The following is a 20,013-nucleotide window of genomic DNA, read 5'->3' as shown; positions in this document are numbered from 1 at the left end:
ATATATGTAAGTGAAGTAGGTTTATTTAGAAGTAACTTTTAAAATGTTAAAAGATTGCACAAAAGACTCCATTTGTGTAATTTCTGACACTGCTGGTGACTAGAAAAAATTAGATTATACTGGATTTAGAAGCCAGATTTATAGTAGGTTAAAAAATGATTGACAGTCAGGAAAATGGAGATAATGAGTATAAAAGTACATTTACCACACACTGATACAAGATAATAGATGGGGAAAGTGGATTAAGAACTCTTTCAAGTTTGAAGAAACTTTAAACATAATTGTATGTTGAAGGAAGAGAAAGTACATAATTGGATAACTGGTAGTTTTGCTGAAGCATGTGGATAATTTCTAGTACGATAATCCCACGTTCTCCATCAGCTGTATTTGGAAATGAGTCAGTTTGTGCCTGGGGCTAGTCATTTGTAGGATTCTTACAGGGCAGACCTGAGAGCAGAGTATGATCTAGGTGGGATAGCTAATGTACATCAGAGTCTTTGAAATCAGCAGTGAATATAAAAGTGTGTGTGTGTGTGTGTGTGTGTGTGTGAACGTGTAGTATGCACACAGATATCTAGAAATGAATTGGATCTTTTTAAGGGCAAAAAAAATATTGTAGTTCTTTGGGTTTTAATGAAGGAAACACTCTTAAAAACTTCTTTAATGACTATAAAAACATATGCAGTCTCTGTTTTTAAATAATTATAGTTGGACTTAATTAGACTTCTGTTCTCACTGAGTTTACATGCCATCGTGGTCATAGAAAGTGCCAGGGCTTGTTAGTGTAGTATCTAGAAGTGGCCGGTATTATCCAAAGGAAAGACATGGCATGTGGATGCCTAGGTGGAAGGGCAATGTAGCCCCACTCATTCCTTAAACTTAGTACATTAAATGACAAACAGGGAATCCTGCAGAACCTGGCATCTCTGTATGGAGGCAGGCCCAGCTCTTCCAGAGGAGGGAAGCCAAGGAACAAGGAGGAAGAGGTATGCTTCCCGCATGCTCATACCTCCGCCATGCAGCCATTTTTTAGTTCATCGCCTTCTTTTCTTGCATGGTTTAAATGCTTAACAATTATTTTAAGATTTTGTAAGTCTATAGGAACCTGTTAATATGTTTTGACTGACATGCTATGTCATAATTTTGCCTCATAACTGTTACTCAGCCTTCTGAGTTCCAATTTCTTTTCTTTTGATATAATTTAAAAATTTGTTAATTATAACATATTTCTTTCTTTGCAGAAAAATGCTTTAAATTAAATACTTGAAAGCTAATATTTCATTTCATTAACCAAATTTCAGAACTTTTGTTTCTTGTATTCAGATTAACACTTTTCTATATATTAAGATTTTTTTAGCAGTAAAAATATTCATAGATTTCCTTTTAAGTAAATGTTGTTGTTGTTGTTGTTGTTCCTCTTTTAGGTTTATCTAGCAAGACTGAGGCAAATAAGACTACAAAATTTCAATGAGCGCCAACAGATTAAAGCCAAACTTCGTGGTGAGAATGTAGGTAAAAATCAATTTTTCAAAAATAATTCAGTAATAGATTAACTTTAAACATACCATGTCCATAATATTAAAAGCTAAAATTGTTAAAAGAAAATGAAGGCCAAAGACCAGAAAACTATATGTAGGAATGAAATAAATCTTAAATACATGATTTCAAGTTGGTAAATCGTTTGTTCCATAGGAATTTTAATATAGAACATACCTGATGTGCCTGAACGAATTAAAGGCCACTTGCATCATTCTTTCCTCGTCTTTTGCTCTGGAGGGTTCAGTTGCAGCTCTGGGAGAAAACTGACAGCAGTCAGTGGTTTCATTTCACATGTTGTTGGTTCAGGCAGAGGTGGCACTGAGCTTGGCTGCTGTTTGCTAAGTGGTTGACAAATGTTGACAATTGTTCTAGAGCGAAGCTAATGGTACTAAACGACCAGAAGCAATTGAAGAGGCTGACTTGAGGCTCAAAAAGATGGAGTCACTTAAGGTATGCACTAGATAACGTAATTTCTTACGAAATTGAAAGCTGAGAGAGAAAAGTTTGTTCTTAAGATTTTTTTTTTTATATATAGGTGGATCATTATCTTACTTTAACTTTTGATTTCCCATTTATCTTTCATCTTACAATTTCTGGGAAATAGCACTTTTTACATTTGTACATTTCTGAAGAACAGGTAGGTGAGATTATGATGTGAATACATAGAACTGTGACACATGTAATTTTTTTAACAGTGGGTTACTCCTATGGTCCGATCATTCAGTGGGCTGAGGCAGGAGGATGGCCATAAGTTCGAGGCCAGGCTGGGAGATATATATAAATTGGAAGACACTGTCTCAAATGAAATCTACAAGTTTCTCTGAAGATGAATGGGATATTTACAACAGTTGTCTTAAATGTTTACATTTTAATTTCCATTCCAATGTATTGGACTTATGGCCAATATCAATTGATCCCCTGTTGTCCAAGGTTAGAGGGTACAGAGTGAGTGTCCGTTTTTATTCTGGAACCACACACACACTTCTGTGCTGGCTTCAGAGTCAGTGTTCTTTTAGACCCGGGTTGGAGGATGACACCATAGGCTTTCCTTCTCATAGCTAATTGTGGTGATGGTTTTCATTTTCAGGCCCAGACAAATGCTCGTGCTGCTGTCCTAAAAGAACAGCTGGAGCGAAAAAGAAAGGAAGCCTATGAGAGAGAAAGACGGGTGTGGGAAGAGCAGGTAAGGCTCCTGTACTTAGCAAGCGGGTGTGGGAAGAGCAGGTAAGGCTGCTGTACTGAGGCCTTCTTGGTTCATGCCCTTGGGCTCTTTCGAGGATCGTCAAGTGTGCCATGATCAAGCCATAGCAACCCTTTTTTCTGATTTTTACTCACTTTCCTTTCTCTCTTCCTCCTCCTCAGCTTTCCTTTCCCTTTTCCTTCTAGCCCCACCTCACCCCAGCACCCTTTGTCTTTTAAATTTAACGATAATCTGCCACTGATTTATACTGCTACCTCAAAATCTTTTAAATTCTTATAAATGACCCTCTAGCATATGTGCAAAAAAACTATGTCTTCCTGTGTTTGTGTCCTCTGCTGGGCTCTTCTGTCTGTTCTGCTGACACCTCACACATGGGTGATTGTAGGGTAGAATAAACTTTAGTTTCCTCATGGGACTCTTCCTTCCTTTGGCTTTACCCTCCTTTTCACAGTTCTGGTTCTTTTCCTTTCTTCATGTGCTTGTTTTTTCTTTGTTAGGGTGATTTTTGTTGCTTTAATCCTTTAATTTGTATAGGTATAACATTATTAAATCTATAAGTTAAATTTAAGAAATGATGTGTTTATAAAGTTTCATCCAGGAATATGTTAATTTTATGTGTCTATTCATTATTTTATATCCTAATTTTTATTATATAAGTGACTTATAGATCTTTCATATATTTTGTTTTCCGTCTCTAACAGAATATTGCTTGTATGTGGAGAAATTGTAGATTTTTGCCTCTTTTTAGGTGATAGTAAGTTTCCTGGTCTGTGATTTTCATTTAACTTCGTGGGATCTTAGAATGCAGTCTTGTAATGATATGCTTCCACAGCTCCTCCAGTTTATTATACAAATGCAGGCATTTGCAACTACTGTGTATGTGTTTTCTTTAATTTTGACTACAAAGCAGAGAAAATGCTTATATGAAGTCACTTTACAGTTTCAGTCAGAACTGGTTTGCTCTGGGTTCCCTGGTGCCAAAGTCTTAATTCTTACACATTTTTTCTCTGCTTTCTATAATGTCAACTTTTGTTATTATTGTGTGACTTGTTGTATTAGCTGGACTCCCTTGGACAATGATAAGTAATAATAGGGATGACTTGTTCTTGTTCACAGAAATGGTCCAGTATAGCACTGCATACTGTAATAGGAAGAAATAATGGTTTTATGTCTCACTCAGTCAATTTTTTTCAAAGATTATGAATGGAGGAGTCAGAACTCCAGAGCTCAGAAATAAGACTAAGAACTTCTCAATAAATTCTCCTTTATTTATATCCAATATACTTTTGGTTATAACTTTTGTAAATTCTTCAATCTTTGCTATTTATGTTTTTCTCTTTAACTTCAAAACTAAACAGTAGAGAACTCACCTTCACCTTGTCCCTTTTCTGGCCTAGATTTCAGCCTTAGCACAAATAAGACTTGACTTATTGTACATACACTCCCATCTTTTCAGACATCTAGGAATTATTTCCTGCTCCTCTGGCCTTTATTTAGGTTTCGTATTTGGCTCGTGTTCTTAACGTAACATTCCTTGTTTCTCCTCTCAGATATAGTGTCAGTATAGGATGGGTATGCAGCAATAACTTGTAGGTTAACATTTTTGCCCCAAGAACAACAGAATTTTTCAAAAGTATATACCATCCCTTTAATAGTCAGAACCATTCATTTCTTGTGTTGCCCAAATCTCTTCCAAACTTACCTTGCCCTCAGAAATAGTTGTGAGCCTACTTCTGGTGCATACGTACCCAGTGATGCGAAACCAGAGTCTAATTATGTCTCCTAGGATTATGTCTTCAGCACAGGAGGCAGAAGCCCAACCAGTACATGCTGCCTTTCGTATTATATCAGGACGAGCTGGTGTAAAACTGTGTGTGTGTCTGTGTGTGTGTGTCTGTGTGTGTGTGAGTCTGTGTGTGTGTGAGTCTGTGTGTGTGTGTCTGTGTGTGTCTGTGTTTTAAGTTTTTGTCTTGGTGAACTTATTACCATTGTGTCCAGGTGCAGTATCACAATTGCAAGTATTAAGGTCATTGTTTTTCCTTTCTTAATTAATCCTTAGTAATCCATTCTAACATTTTTCATAAACCATGAAGATGAGTGGAATAGTATTGTATCTATCAAATATAATGAACTTATATGTGTTCCAATTCAGCCTTATTTTTTTAAATGCTGAGTTCAGACAAAAGTCTCATGGGACATCAAATTGTTTGATAATAGTTGACATGAGCTTCACTTTTTGTTCCCCCCACAGTCTTGACTACTGGGTCAGCTACTTAACTGTTCCCATCAGTATACACACACAGGCTCTCTTTAGCAGCAGGCCTCTGCTTGCTTGTTTCATTACCTGTGTTCTTCCAAGGTAGGGTGAATGTCTGTGTCTCAGTTCATCCTATGACTGGCATAGCACATTATCAAATATTGTTTTTCCTAGACCTGTAGGCCCTACTCACTCAGAATTTTGTGCCTCCATCAGCTCAAGTTCATGTAACTCAGAAAACACAGCGTCAGTTTAGCTTTGTGATGATGAGGAGGAGGAGGAGGAGGATGAGGAGGAAGATAAGGAACAAGCAGATATATTTGTTGGGAATTTTATGACTCAGCTTATTTTAAATCTTTATAGAGGATTGTTCAAGAAACATTTGTTTATTGAATATAGCCTGGTATAGGGAGGGAAAATGTGTCTGGAATGAGACATCTGACTTTTGATCTCAGTTCTGCCAGCTGATTAGTCTGGATTTGTTCTTCCAACAGAAGTTTAGCTGTGATGTATCCTTAGGTGCTACAGAAGTACATGCAAAATTATTCCATATTCAGGATATGAAGTCGGGCCCCTTTGGCCTGGTCCTGGCATACCTACTCATTCTCCCTAATCCACGTACAGAAATGGAATGATGGCTACCATTCTGTGACGTAAGACTTGAGAAATCCTTAGTGATTTACATTTGTAAAGCTGCTCCATTTTTTGATTACGGTTTTACTTTTGTCTTTTGGTACTACCACTGATTAAGTTTTCAGCACATAGTAAAATTGAAATATGAATTAGAAAATCTTGTAATGGTAACTGAAAGCCTGTGGAGGTGTAAGTCATGTGTAAATGTCTCAAATCTGTCAAGCTTGTGAGGGCATGGCAGGGATGTGCGCTTCTGTAGAGCTATTTTAAAGCCTGTCTTCCAAGAGTCAGGGATGTGGCTCAACAGTCAAGGCTTGCCTAGCCTGCCCAAGCTCTGGGTTCGATTTCTAGTACCATAAGAAAAAAAGTTCTTACCTTCCTTATGGCACTTCGTGCCTGCATTCCCAGCATTTAGGAGCCTGAGACATACTTTGAAGACTGTGCTGGTTTATGTGCCAGCCTGAGCACATGCATGCGTATACACACACACACACACACACACACACACACACTCATATATACACACAGTAGGCAGCATGTCACTCTCAAATCCACACATATATATGTATATATACACACAAACACATACAAGAATCTAACTTGTGAAACTGTCAAGTAAATGTTTTAGTCCTGTTGAAAGCTTTTCTATTTAAAACTGAATGAGTTTTGTAAAACTATACTGAGAAAGAAGTAAATATTCTAGACTTAGCCCTGTGATCAGTTTCATTTGCCATGTGATCAATTTTATTTTTTTTTAATTTATTTATTATGTATACAGTGTTCTGCCTGCATGCGTACCTGCTCCCCAGAAGAGGGCACCAGATCTCATTACAGATGGTTGTGAGCCACCATGTGGTTGCTGGGAATTGAACTCAGAACCTCTGGCAGAGCAGTCAGTGCTCTTAACCACTGAGCCATCTCTCCAGCCCCTCAATTTCATTTTAAAAAGTGACTTTTTTGATTTTTGAGACTTCATGGGTTTTGTCTTATATAAAATTTTATTTTTGGTTTGCTTGTTTGTTTTGTTGTTCTTGTTTTTTTTTTTTTCCATAAAGATGAACTTTTAATTGGGACTGGTTTACAGTTCAGAGGTTTAGTCCATGGTCATCATGGTGGGAAGCATGGTGGCACACAGAGAGACATGGTGCTGGAGAGTAGTTGAGAGTTCCACAACCAGAACAGCAAGACAGCAGGGAGAGAGGGTGACACTAGACCTGGCCTGAGCATCTGAAATCCCAAAGCCCACCCCCAGTGACACACTTCCTCCAACAAGGCCACACTTCCCAACAGTGGATATGTTTATGTATATAGGAATTATGTGAATAAGAACAACTTAATTTGTATAGTTCTGAGTATCAAGTCCTTCCTCATAGTTGACAGCTAGTCTATCATTGAATTATATCCTAGCTTGAAAGAACTTTTTAACAAGTATGGGTAAATGTAGATAGGGGGATAGCTTAAGTGGCAAAGTTCCTGCTACGGGAAGCTTAAGGGACTCAGTTCAGATCCACAGCACTGACAGAAAAGCTGGGCAAGGCTGTGCACACCTATTATTCCAGTACTGGGGAGACTGAGGCAGAAAGATCCTTTGAATTCACTGAGCAAACAGTCTAGAACAAATCTGCAGGTGGTGCAGTGAGAGAGCCTACCTACTAAAATAAGTTGCAGAATGATCGAGGAAGGCACGTGACATCAATACATACATACACAAAAATCATTATGACCAAATGAAGTATAATTTGTTGAGGCAGTGAGAGTATTGGTCTTTAAGAATTTCCTTTATGCCCCTATTAATAGGCAACTGCCCAATAATTTCAAAAATAGCTTTTAAGATATTCTTTAAGACATGTAAGGAAATGCTTAACATCCTTAGCCATCAGAGAAATGCAAATCAGAACAACTCTGAGATTCCATCGTACACCTGTAAGAATGGCCAAGATCAAAAACACTGATGACAACTTATGCTGGAGAGGTTCTGGGAAAAGGGGAAACTTCTGCATTGCTGGTAGGAATGCAAGCTGGTACTATCCCTTTGGATGTCAGTGTGGCGATTTCTCAGAAAATTAAGAAACGACCTTCCTAAAGACCCAGTATTTCCACTTCTGGGTATATATCCAAAGGATGCTCAATTGTGCCACGAGGACATGTGCTCAACTATGTTCATAGCAGCATTGTTTGTCATAGCCAGAACCTGGAAACAACCTAAAGAATGAATAAGGAAGATGCGGTACATTTACACAATGGAGTACTACACAGCAGAAAAAAATGACATCTTAAATTTTGTAGGCAAATGGATGGATCTAGAAAACATCACCTCAAGTGAGGTAGCCCAGGCCCAGAAAGACAAATATAATATGTATTCACTCATAAGTGGATTTTAGAAATAAAGCAAAGAAATACCCCTCCCCCGCACACAATTTATAGTCACAGAGAACAGAGAACCTAGACAACATTGAAGACCCTAAGAGAGACATATGTGGATCTAATGTACGTGGGAAGTAGAAAAAGACAAGATCTCCTGAGTAAATTGGGAGCATGGGACCATGGAGAGGGTAGAAGGGAAAGGGAATGAAAGGGAGGGGAGCAGGAAAAAAAAATACAGCTCAATAAAAACAATAATAACAAAAAAGCTATTCTTTAAATCCATGAATAAATTGAGAAGGGCATTTGATGCTATTTTCCTTTGTGAAATTGTTTCAATACTTATTGTAACTTCTACTCAATTATTCATACAACTATATTACTTTTTGATCCTTTAAAATCATAGTTTTCTTTGAATTTCATAAGGTAAGGTATTTGACTTGTGGATCACTGTTTCTTGTGAACTTCTGTTCTAAACCTCCAGTACACTGCCTAAACTTCAAACTCTGATTATACACAAATGACTTTTTGTTTTTGTTCTGCATTCTTAAGATCAGAAACTTGGCTTCTGCAAGTTAATTCATCAGTAATTCAATCTAAGCTTTTGGTGCTTATGCCAAATGATCTTATTTGATAAAGGTTAAATCAATAATTGCTGTGTGCTTCACACAACTTATTTCATTTGATCTCTTCAGAAAAGAGAAAATGAGGACATCACTCTTTTGTTAGAGGAAGAAATTGAGTCTCAGTGTCCAAGAAGCAATGAAAAATCACAAAAGACTATTAAGTTTGAGTTTGAGACCTTGAGTGTAGTAGTGTCTGACTTTGACCCTGAAGGGCTGCTGAGGCTCAGGGTGCCTTGGAGGCTGCTATCTTCAGCACCTCATCTGACTTAGACACTCCTTTTTGTTGTCTCATTCTGTTTCAGATCAGGTAGCGTTTCTCAGGAGTACAGAGTCATTTATTTCCCTTCCATTGTAGTTTTCAGCCTTTACAAGGGAACCCTGTCTTACTCATTATGGTCTTCGTCACCTAGATTGCTTGTCCAGATAGGAGCGTAGTACAACTCTCGGTTTTTTAGCAGATAGCAAGACCTATGAATTTGTTTACTCATGAAAGAATCACATTAGAGTCACGTATTACAATTCTAGGAAGTATTTCTTCAAGAAAATTGGCGCATGGTTCTAGAAATGTCACTGTTTACAACCACGGTGTTTCTCAGCAGTTTCGTAATTTTGGTTTATTGGTGTCTGCCCCAGTTTTTATAGAAATCACTTAAAACGTGCTTTTAATATATTCTAAAAATGCTGATGTTATGTAGGACAATTTTAGAATTTATTCTGATTCCCATAGAATTTGAGAGGCCTTTAATATACATTCTTATATTAACAAAACAGTTTCAAAATAATAGCATGTTCCTTCACATTGAGAGTACTTGGTTGTTATGAGTCCTAGATACTTTAAAAATTTATTTCACATCTTGAAATCAGTATAATTAATAATGTTGGCCATATCAGTTGTGCCACTGTTTAAATACATACATACTGGTATAAAAAAATTGGAAGTCTAAATATTAGAATTACCACTTTATTCATAGCTCAGTTGTGGTGGCATTTTGTTTGTGATCTAACAAATAAACCTTGTCTGAAGATCAGAGTCCAGAGCTAGCCACTAATTAGCCATAAAGGCTAAGCAGTGGTGGCACCATCTTTAATCCCAGCACTTGGGAGACAGGCAGATGGATCTCTGTGAGTTCGAGGCCACCTTGGGCTACATGAGATCGATTCAGTGTAAAAGAGAAACAGAACCAGGAGGTGGTGGCTTTCACCTTTAATCCCAGTACTTGAGAGTCAAATGCCTTTAGTGCCAAGCACTAGGGAGGTGGAGACAGGAAGGGATATGGCTGGGAGGAGACAGGAATATAATGCAGGAAGAAATAGGAGCTCAGCCCATTCAGTCTGAGGATTCTTGAGAACAGGATCTTGCCCACTTCGGTCAAGTCGCTCTATTGGCTGGCTCCTTAGTACTTCTCTGATATTTCAGCATTTGCCCCGATATCAACTCTGGGTTTTTATTATTAAGACCAATTAGAATTCACACTACACTCTGTAACAACTACCTGAAATATATTCTTACTGAAAGTCTTAGTTATCAAGAAAGATTTGAAGTTGGCAGCAACTCACTCTGTGCTACAAACAGTACAGCTAATTCCACTGCCTCTATTTCAGAAGTTTACTGTCTGAGAGCTGGAAAGATGGCTCAGGAGTGTTCAGATCACAGCACCTGCTTCAAGCAGCTCTCAACTTCCTGAAACGCTAGCTCAGGAGAACCTCTGGGGTCACCTCAAATGCACAAATACTGTGTGCACACACATCCACACAATTACAAACTGTAATAGTAATTTTTAAGCTCACAGTATTTATGCTGATTAGAGTTCCAATGACTAGCACCTGATAAAAGTGCACTTGTGTCCAAATATGGGTTTCAGGCTTTAAGGAAACTACAAAATTTGGGAGAAATTTTAGAAGCATTTCTTTCTGAAATGTAAAATTAATAAACTACTTTTACATTACACATTGTTTATGTGTGTATTTATTATTTTTATGGGTATGTGTGTATGCTTCTGTGAGATTATGTGCACCAAGTGTGTGCAGGACCCCATGGAGGCCAAGAGGGCATTGGATCTCCTGGAACTGGAGTTAACAATGGTTGTGAGCTACTTACTGTATTGGTGCTGGGAATTCAACATAGGTTCTCTGCAAGAGAAGTAAGTACTATTAACTACTGAACATTCCTCATGACCCTTGGAGACTTTTGGCGGAATCATTTTATGACACATTGCTAGTGCAGTGGTAGCCAGTTTTATTTAGGACTGCTTATCAGATACGTGGCTGTGTTTACATACGCAACTGGGGATTTCCATGTTCACGTTCTACCAGCATGTATCAGAGTGTCCAGCCCAGTGAGGAATTAAGGAATTGGAAGCTATTTGTACTATGCATTAAAGAGATCTTGGGGCCTTTTATTTCTCTATGAGGATATGAAATCCAGTGTTTTTAGCTGTATTTTGTTTCTTGCAGTTGGTGGTGAAGGTAAGGAGCTCAGATGTTTCTCTACCTTTGGAGCATCAAGAAACGGGGGGTTCTCCATCAAAGCAGCAAATGAGACCTGTTATTTCTGTGACTTCAGCTTTGAAAGAAGTGGGCCTGGTAAGTTTCATAAAATTTAGAGCTCTTCAAAGACTAAAGATCAGTTTAGGTGAAAATGAATTTAATGGATTACATTGGTTTCTAATGCCTCCTTCTTGTTTCCTAGAGTAAAAAGATTGTCTTCTGGATTTTTTTTTTTTTTTTTTTTTTGGCTTTCTCTGAATTTTGGAACTTTTCTGCTCATAGATTTTTATCTAGGACTTGGTTATAGATAAATATGCCTTGAACACTCTGCTTTTGAAGATTCCCTATATACAGAGCTAATCAATTTCAGATCCAAAGTATTTGAGAAATGAAGTCATGTTGTGTTGCTGATGTGCTTACTCAGGCCTGTACTGATGGCCTCTGTAGTGCTCATGTTCATGCTGTTAAACCCTATCACAACTGTTTTCATAGCATGTCTGTCTGTTAGGTTTTGTAACTAATTTAGAGACAGTTCGTGGTATGTGCAGGATATCATATGCTGTATGCACTTAACCATTTCAAATATGAGAATTGAGCACCTGTGGATTTTGGAAAGGGAGCAGAGAGATCTTGGAACCAGTGTCTCACAGATGCGTGCATATAGGAAGGGCATTGTGTTGAAATGACTCTCTGATAGACTAGTAAGATGGCTCCATGGGAAAAGGATCTGCCACGATGTCTGGCAATCTGAGTTTGATCCCTGAGACTGACCCACATAGTAGAAGGAGTGAACAGCTCCCACAAGTTTTCTTCTGACTTCCATGTGCATGTAATTGTAGCAGCAGCAGCAGCGCAGCAGCAAACACACACACACTAATTAAATGTGGTAAAAACATTTGAAAGCGATATACTGAAAATAATGTGGCAAACAGTTTTGTACCCTAATCATCATGATTGGCAAATTTTTAAAGAATAATATCTCTTATAGTTCTTAAAGTAACTAACTATAGAAATGAACTCTACACCTATTTGAAATTTTGTAACATGGGAAATGATGTTCAATGTAATTCATTTTTTTTACCTCCTACTTCTGTCTCTGTATGCTAGCTATATAGATAATAAAACAAACAAAAATATGCAAACAAGCAAAAGTTTAAACTTGTAAGTGTGCACCAGGTTACCTGTCTACAAAGACTGTTCTAGATGAAAGGAATGGCTCCGAATGTGGAGTGACTCTCTGGATTAAACTGCTCTGAACAGTCTGCTGAGCCCCACAACCTAGGAACCTCTGTTTTCCTCTCCCAGTAGCTACTGTCTGTAACTTGTATTTCTTGAGATTCCTTAGATGTTTCTCATACTGCAGAGATTATTGGTTACCGCAGAGATTTCCTGCAGCCTTTGTGCTTATCTTGAAAATAAGGCAGAGTATAAAGCTCCGTGTCCCTGTTCAGAGCTTCATATAAGAATCTGCTCTCCCAGTAGGTTTTATCTCTTTCTGATAATGACTTTGCATGTGCCACATTGTTTACAGCAACTTTAGATTCCTTGTGTGGTTTCCTTCCTGGTACCCAGTCTCACATCTCCAGTACCTGTCATCTCTGACTGCTTTCCTGGGTAAAATCCTCCTTGTCTCATTTACATGTGTTACCTTAATTCTGATCACTATGCTCTTATGTTTTTCAAGTGTTAGAAATCTGTGGTAATCATGTGACTAAATCGTTTTTCTTGTTGTGTTTATAGAAACTGCTCATTTAAAACTTTGAAGATTATTTAGTCACACTGTTATAGCCTTCATAACAACTAATCTTTTTCTTTTAATATATTTTTAAATATTAAGTTTTTAAGAATATCTTTATACTAATCAGAAGAAAAGTAAGAATCTGTTTTTACTTAACCTCTTTCCATAGATAAGAAAGCTACTTGTTAATTGTGTTTAATGCTTTGGCTTAATGTGTATGTGTATGTAACATAAAGTTGTTTTCAAAATAACATAGCTTATCCTGAATTCCTTTATCTACCAAAACATCCCCTGGGACTAAGACTTTAGCTCAGGTGGTAGAACACTTACAGGCATTCAGTCCCCAGGATCGTTTATTTTAGGACATAATTATTTTATGCATTTGGGTGTTTTGCCTGCAGGTATCTCTGTGCACAGTGTGTATGCCTGGTGCCCCAAGAGGCCAGAAGAGGGTGTTAGGTTCTTTAGAATTGGAGTAACAGTTGTTTGTGAGCCAGCTTGTGGGTTCTGGGAATCATACCCAGGTCCTCTGCAGGCGTAGCAAATACTCTTAACCACTGAGCCATAGCTCTATCCTGAGGAACCATATTTTTTTAAAAGCAAACTATGACAACCCTTTTCCTAACTCTGATAAACAAAGTATATGAATTTCTTTTCATGCCTGTCATTGACTTTAAATTATCAAAAATTAGATACCAAAGAAGACAGAGATAATTGCTAGCAGTAACCCACAAACATGACAAATAACTGAGAATTGACACACACATATATTAAACTTATTAACTGATTGATAATGTTTAAATATTCGTCATTATTTATAATGACAGAAGCCATGTTAACATTTCACAGCAATGAGAAAAGTTTACAGGGGTTAAATTTCAGTTAAATGAAAAACTGAAAGTAACAAAAATATCAACTGTTTCAGAGTCCTAAAATGGTTTTCTCTTACTCTTCAACCGTCTTGTGTTTAAAGGACGGAAGTTTAACTGAAACCCAAGAAACTTCAGAAGAAATGCAAAAGAGCAGCAATGCTGTTTCAGTAAGTACAGTTTTCAGAGACTCTGTCAGGCTCTTATTTAATAACATGCTCACTAAAGTGTAACTATTTCAGAGCAAGCGAGAAATACTCCGTAGGCTAAATGAGAATCTTAAAGCTCAGGAAGATGAAAAGGAGAATCACCATCACTCAGATTCTTGTGAGGTCGCTGGTCACAAGGATGCCAAGGAGTATGAGAAAGAAAATGCCATTTCCTCTGATCGCAAGAAGTGGGAGGTCGGAGGTCAGCTTGTGATTCCTCTGGATGAAGTGACACTGGATACATCCTTCTCTGCCTCTGAAAGTATGTATGAACATGTCCATGTCCTGTCTTGGGTTAGCACTCATGTAAACTTGTGTCCTGGCCATCCTAAGGAACCAACATGTGGATGGGTTGAGAGAGGTAGAAGAAGTCTGTGCATCTCCCTCATGGGCATATGAAGTGTCTTTCAGTACAATATAAAGACATGAAAAATGGTTTGGTTTTTACAGTAGCAAGAATTTTTCTGTAAGAGTGTAGTGAGAGGAGAACTAAAGAAATGTATTTAAATTGCACTGTTTGAACCTTTACACCATGTCAATCTGTTACATTCTTGGTTCTTGTAGTGAAAGGGGTTCCTGGTGGGTGACACGGTGTCTCAGTATGTTTCCAGCACTGTCCTTGAACTCATGGTCTTCTTTTCTCTGTCTTCTCAGTGCTTAAGTTACAGATATGTATTTCCCTGCTCCCCCACTTTTGGTTTTATGACATAATCACTCATTGTATAAATTCCAAGCTGGTCTTGAATTCATAATCCTCTTGCCTCTGCCCTCTGAATGCTGAGTACATGCCCTACTCTACCAGTAATTTCTAATGAAAACAAGAGCAGTGAAAGCTCAGAAGAGCCCCTTAGACATTAGGGAGGAGTTCAGGAGGTTTACCTAGAAAGAATTCCTAAGCACCCACTGTGTTCTCACAGGAATCATGGTCTTCATTGTCTCCTTACCGTCTTCCCACAGGAATCATGGTCTTCATTGTCTCCTTACCATCTTCTCTCAGGAATCATGGCCTTCATTTTGTTCCCCTGTACATGCATGACTTTTTTTGTGTGATTGCCATGACATTTTATCTCTTTATTTTTCAGAAATTTTGTATGATTTTATGTGTATGGGTGTTTTGCCTACATGTGTGTCTGTGCACCATGTGCATGCATAGTGCCACAGAAACTAGAAGATGTCAAATCCCCTAGAACTGGTTACCATTGTGAACTGCCATGTGTGTGCTGGGATCCCTGGAAAAGCTACCAGTGCTCTTCTGCTGAACTACCTCTCCAGCCTATTGATTATTATTCCTCGTTATGTCTAGTTTTGAATAGTATGATCGTGAAGTATCTCAGTATACTTTTCTTCCTGTTTCCTCTCCTTGGACTTACGAAATTCTTCAATATATAGACTTAAACCTTTTGTCAAATTTGGAAAACTTCACCAAACATTAGTTTTTATTTGACATAATTTACTGATTCTTTGGAAGTTTCAAGTCATGAAACTTAATTCCACTCACCTCCCAGTCCCCCCATATCTTCCCCTCACCCCTGCAGCACCCCCCCCAAAGAAAAATTTTTAAAAATTAAAACAAAACAAGCAAACAAACAAAATAAAACAAAACAAAAAGCCCTCTTCACTCCCCATCATTCCCTCCTCTCTAGCACCTCTTTATTCATCCTGGTGGCGTTAGGATCTGCAGGTGTCACCGAGTCGCCCTTGTGTCCAGTCAGCTTTACTAGCAGATGTGCATGGCAAGAGTCATGGTCTGATCCACTGGGTGCTCTCTGAAGCTCCTCTGGGATCCTGTAGATAGCCCACAGGACCAGTCCGTTTCTGAGTGCCAGCAGGTCCCAGATGGAGTAGATGTTAGGGTGGGCCAGTCTCCTAGGGCCTCTCCTGTCAGATGAGGGGGCAGAGCCAGCTCCCCTTATGCCCAGGCCATCAGGCTCAGTTCTTCCTTGTGGGTGGGGCTAACTCTCTTCCTTAAGTGTCCAAACATTTTTTAAATATTCATCCTCCTTTCAGGCTAATAAAGAGACCCTGTTTCGAAACAACAGCAACAACATAGCAAACTGGATAGCAGTACGTGAGAAGCAGTAGCCAAGGCTGTCCTTGAGCTCTCACGTGCAGTGCACACACGCACACTCACACACATGCAGAAGGGTTAGGGGTGTATAGAACAGTAGAAGAATATGGTTTAACTCAAAAGGATGAGCAGACTGTTTCTGAAAGAAAGATGAAAAATTGAGGACTATATTTTATCAATGTTTGTCATAGGAGAGGCATTGTGAGCTTGAGGAAATTAGTGTCATAACTATACCAAAGGAATAAAATCCATTTTAAAGGTAAATGGAAGGCAAGGAAGTAGGAAAAAATGTATCTGTTTTATAGGAAGTGAAATGGAAAGGGTGGATGGTGTCACTAGATATGGATTAAAGACATTGTAACCTAAAGAGATTTGAAATTAAATTTTAGTTTTGTTTTGTTTCTTGAGACAGGGTTTCTCTGTATAACAGCCCTACATGTCCTGGAACTAGCTCTTTTAGACCAGGCTAGGCTGGCCTCGAACTCACAGAAATCCACCTGCCTCTGCCTCCCGAGTACTGGGATTAAAGGCTATGTCATCATCACCTGCCTTGAAATTATTTTTTACCAATTATGAGGAAAAAATATATCATGTCACTCTGCTGTCTTCAAGCTGTTGATTTCCATTACAGTTAGAATATAGCCCACAGCCACTTCACCATCCAGGGACTCGGCTTGCCCTCTTAGTTCTTCATGGCACTCTGTCCATTTCCTTTGCCGCTCACTGTGAATGGCTCACCTCTTAGATGTGCCGCACTCTTTGTCTCCACAACTCCTCAGGATTTTTACATGATACTTACTCCCCTCTGTCTGATTCTGAGAGCTCTCTTTATAACATACTTTTAAAGACATATTTGTTTTTTATTCTAATTCCTATCCTGTCCTTGCTTAGCTTACTTTTTCCTTTCAGTGAACAGAACTACTCAGTCACGGAAGACTTTCATATTGGTAAATTCAACAGCCTGATTTTATAGTTCTCTGTATAATCAGATACATATGTCTTTTTCTTCCCTTAATAAATAATAAATCTCATTCATGTAAGTTTTTATTTAGAATTTAAAGTGATGAGTTTTCTTGTGGGAGTTTCATAATTTATTTTCATTGATAATCAGATAGTTTTTTTTTCCCTTAAGTATGTTGTGTTTCCTTTTAGTATATAAGCTTTTTAGCTAAGCTTGTCTGACATGTACTACATGTTCTGGGCTTTCTGTGTGTGTGTCACTCAAATTTTATACAGGAAAATAGTTAATAAATAAATAAAAGGTCACACAACTCCTGTTGTGAAACGTCTGAGGTGGGAGACTATAGCTGACTTGGCTTCTGGAGCAGAGGTTCTCAACCTGTGGTTCAGATGACTGTTTCACTGGATCACTCAAGACCATCAAGAAAACACAGATATTTACATTATGATTCACAATTACATTTATGAATTAGCAACAAAAGTAATTTTATGATTTGGGGTCACCACACCATGAGGTACTGTATTAAAAGGCTCCACGCAGCATTAGGAAGGTTGAGAACCACTGCTCTGGAGTAATAATAGACCACTGCCACTGTGCAAGGTCAGTAGCGGGCAAGGGTGAGAAATACATAAACTTCCTGGAAATTGATTTAATAATTACCTTTTTTGTTATTTTGTTTGTTTTGGACAGGGTTAAATAGACCTGTCTGGCATGGAACTCACTGAGTTCCTGCTTCAGAACTTCTAAGTCCTAGGGTTCCAGGTGTATATATCACCATGCTCAGCTTCTCTTATTTCTTAAGAAACTGGGAAGACTGATCACAAATAAACCAAAAACACAAGAACTGGGTGATCAGTTCTGCTTCTTCCTTTGGCCTGGTACAGTAGTTTCCTAGAACATGAGGGGCAATCCTTCCTTCCTGTTACCAGGTACTTGCTGACATTAGCTTGTTTATCTTTCTGAGTACATTCAGATATATGTGCTTATAAATGTTTGCGTGTATATATAGATTAAATATATATTTATTTAATGTATACATGTGTATATATACATATCTATGCACATATATCCATATATACGTGAATGGGCGTGTTCATATATAATTCACCCTTTATATTGCATTATTGGTTTTATGTAGTTTTATTTGCATTGTTCTAGATTTTATTTTTAAGTGTATTTTATGGACCTTATACTACGACTACATTAAAATTCTCTTTATGTTGGTATATCTCATTGTGTTATTGTATCTAAATTCCTAGAATTTCATTATGAGAAATTTCAAACATGTAGAAGAATTTAATAATTTTGCAGTAGGTGTTATAAATCATCCATTTACCTTATACCATTAGTGTTGTACATTGTATCTATCCTGTACTCATCAGTCTTATTTTTGACATAACTCAGAGTAAACCGCAGACATTGGTATATTTTCCTGTATTTCACAGCATATAGTCACCATCAGAATTCAGTATTTATTTAGTTTTCCTCCTTTTACGTTATTTTAAGGATAATGATTTGTACATTTGCTGAGTTCCAGCAAATACGTGGACGTATTTAACGTTAATTACTAATAATAGATAGCACATTACCATCACCCCAAGAAGTGTCACAGCCCTTCCTCAATCAGACTTTGACCTTTGTCTCCCAGAGACTCTTTGTCTGAAATTTCCCCACCTTAGATTAGTTATTCTGTTTCTAGAATGCCATGAAGCCAGCCATATAAGTTTTGTGTTCTTTTGTTTCTGGCTTCTTTGACATAATGCTTTTTGAGAGGCATCTGTATTGTGAGCTTTAATAATTTTTTTTTTTTTTGATTTTCGAGACAGGGTTTCTCTAGCTTTTGGTTCCTGTCCTGGAACTAGCTCTTGTAGACCAGGCTGGCCTCAAACTCACAGAGATCCGCCTGCCTCTGCCTCCCGAGTGCTGGGATTAAAGGCGTGCGCCACCACCGCCTGGCTTAATAATTTTTTCTTTTAAAGATTTTTTCATTTTGCTTTGGTTTTGGTTTTTGGTTTTTTGAGTCAGGGTTTCTCTGTAGCTTTGGGGCTTGTCCTGGACCTATCTATTATAGACTAGGCTGGCCTTGAACTTACAGAGGTCCTCCTGTGTCTGCCTCCTGAGTGCTGGGATTAAAGGTGTGCGCCGACCAACTCTTTTAAAGAATGTTTTATTGGTATAGCCATTTTTATATTATTTTGCTCAATGTTAGATTGATATATCTATCCCTTTCCCCCACTCAAACTGTTTATGCATTTACATTTAGTGTGGGTTTCCTTTTTCAGTCCACTCCTAACACTTAATACGTTTATACTATTTGCTTTCTACACAATTTAACTGTACCACCTTGCTTTATCTGTGATTTTTTCTCCATTTCCTCTTGCTTTCTTAGAGTGCATTACTCTGATAACTCACTATTGGATTTAGAATCGACAGTATATACCTTTATGAAGTCTATTTTCAGACGACTTCAGTGCTTATAACAGTCCTGCACTTTCTTCCTTCCTACCTTTGCGCTAGTATTGGGATGGGTGGGGTAATTGCTCTGCTTATATTTTTGCTATAAAATTCATAATCTAGTTATTAGTTCTTAGGGACACGTAAGCAGTAAGTGAAACGGTCCTATGTGCCTGCTTTGTGTTTACATTTTTAGTGCTCTCTGCCTTCTGGCTGTGTTTCCTCTGCGTGTTGGCTTCCCTTTATGAATTGCTATGCTTTAATATCACTAATGATCGGTTCCTTCAGCTTGTATATGTCTGTAAAAGTTTACTATGCTTGCCTTCAGCAAATATTTGTTAAGAGCTATGGAATTAGCTGATACTTTTTTCTATTGTACTTTAACAATATTTTTCCCCTGCTCGCAGCGGGAAATCGTCTGTAACTGTCAGTCTCAGCGGTTCCTCTGGATGCGGTATGTCATTGTCCTCTGGCTGCTGCTCTGGCTTTTTCTCAAACGCCCTGGTTTCAGTGAGCTTGGTGGTGACACACCTTGTTATCAGATCCTTTTGCTAATGTTCTTGGACTTGTGAGTCATAACTGTCACTTGTATTGGAAAATTCTTTGCCAT

General features: G+C 38.1%; 1 protein-coding gene across 8 annotated transcripts in view; it reads left to right on the top strand.

Annotated features, from left to right (window-relative positions):
- Window positions 1-20,013, top strand: part of Nek1 (NIMA related kinase 1) — a 123,132-nt gene that overhangs the window by 68,277 nt on the left and 34,842 nt on the right. For 5 of the 8 annotated variants that reach the window (XM_057752450.1, XM_057752447.1, XM_057752448.1 and 2 more), the window contains 7 exons: window positions 903-986; window positions 1,425-1,508; window positions 1,912-1,989; window positions 2,627-2,722; window positions 11,072-11,200; window positions 13,816-13,881; window positions 13,954-14,182. In XM_057752450.1, coding sequence (XP_057608433.1) covers window positions 903-986; window positions 1,425-1,508; window positions 1,912-1,989; window positions 2,627-2,722; window positions 11,072-11,200; window positions 13,816-13,881; window positions 13,954-14,182 — 766 coding nt within the window. Of the gene's footprint in view, window positions 1-902; window positions 987-1,424; window positions 1,509-1,911; window positions 1,990-2,626; window positions 2,723-11,071; window positions 11,201-12,635; window positions 12,954-13,815; window positions 13,882-13,953; window positions 14,183-20,013 lie in introns of those variants that run through there. The other 3 variants (XM_057752451.1, XM_057752449.1, XM_057752453.1) reach the window with 2 other exon arrangements.

This window comes from Chionomys nivalis, chromosome 20 (assembly GCF_950005125.1).
Source record: "Chionomys nivalis chromosome 20, mChiNiv1.1, whole genome shotgun sequence".
NCBI classification, from domain to species: Eukaryota; Metazoa; Chordata; class Mammalia; order Rodentia; family Cricetidae; genus Chionomys; species Chionomys nivalis.
Note: the sequence above shows the minus strand (reverse complement) of the source record. Positions and strands in the feature narration are given on the sequence as shown.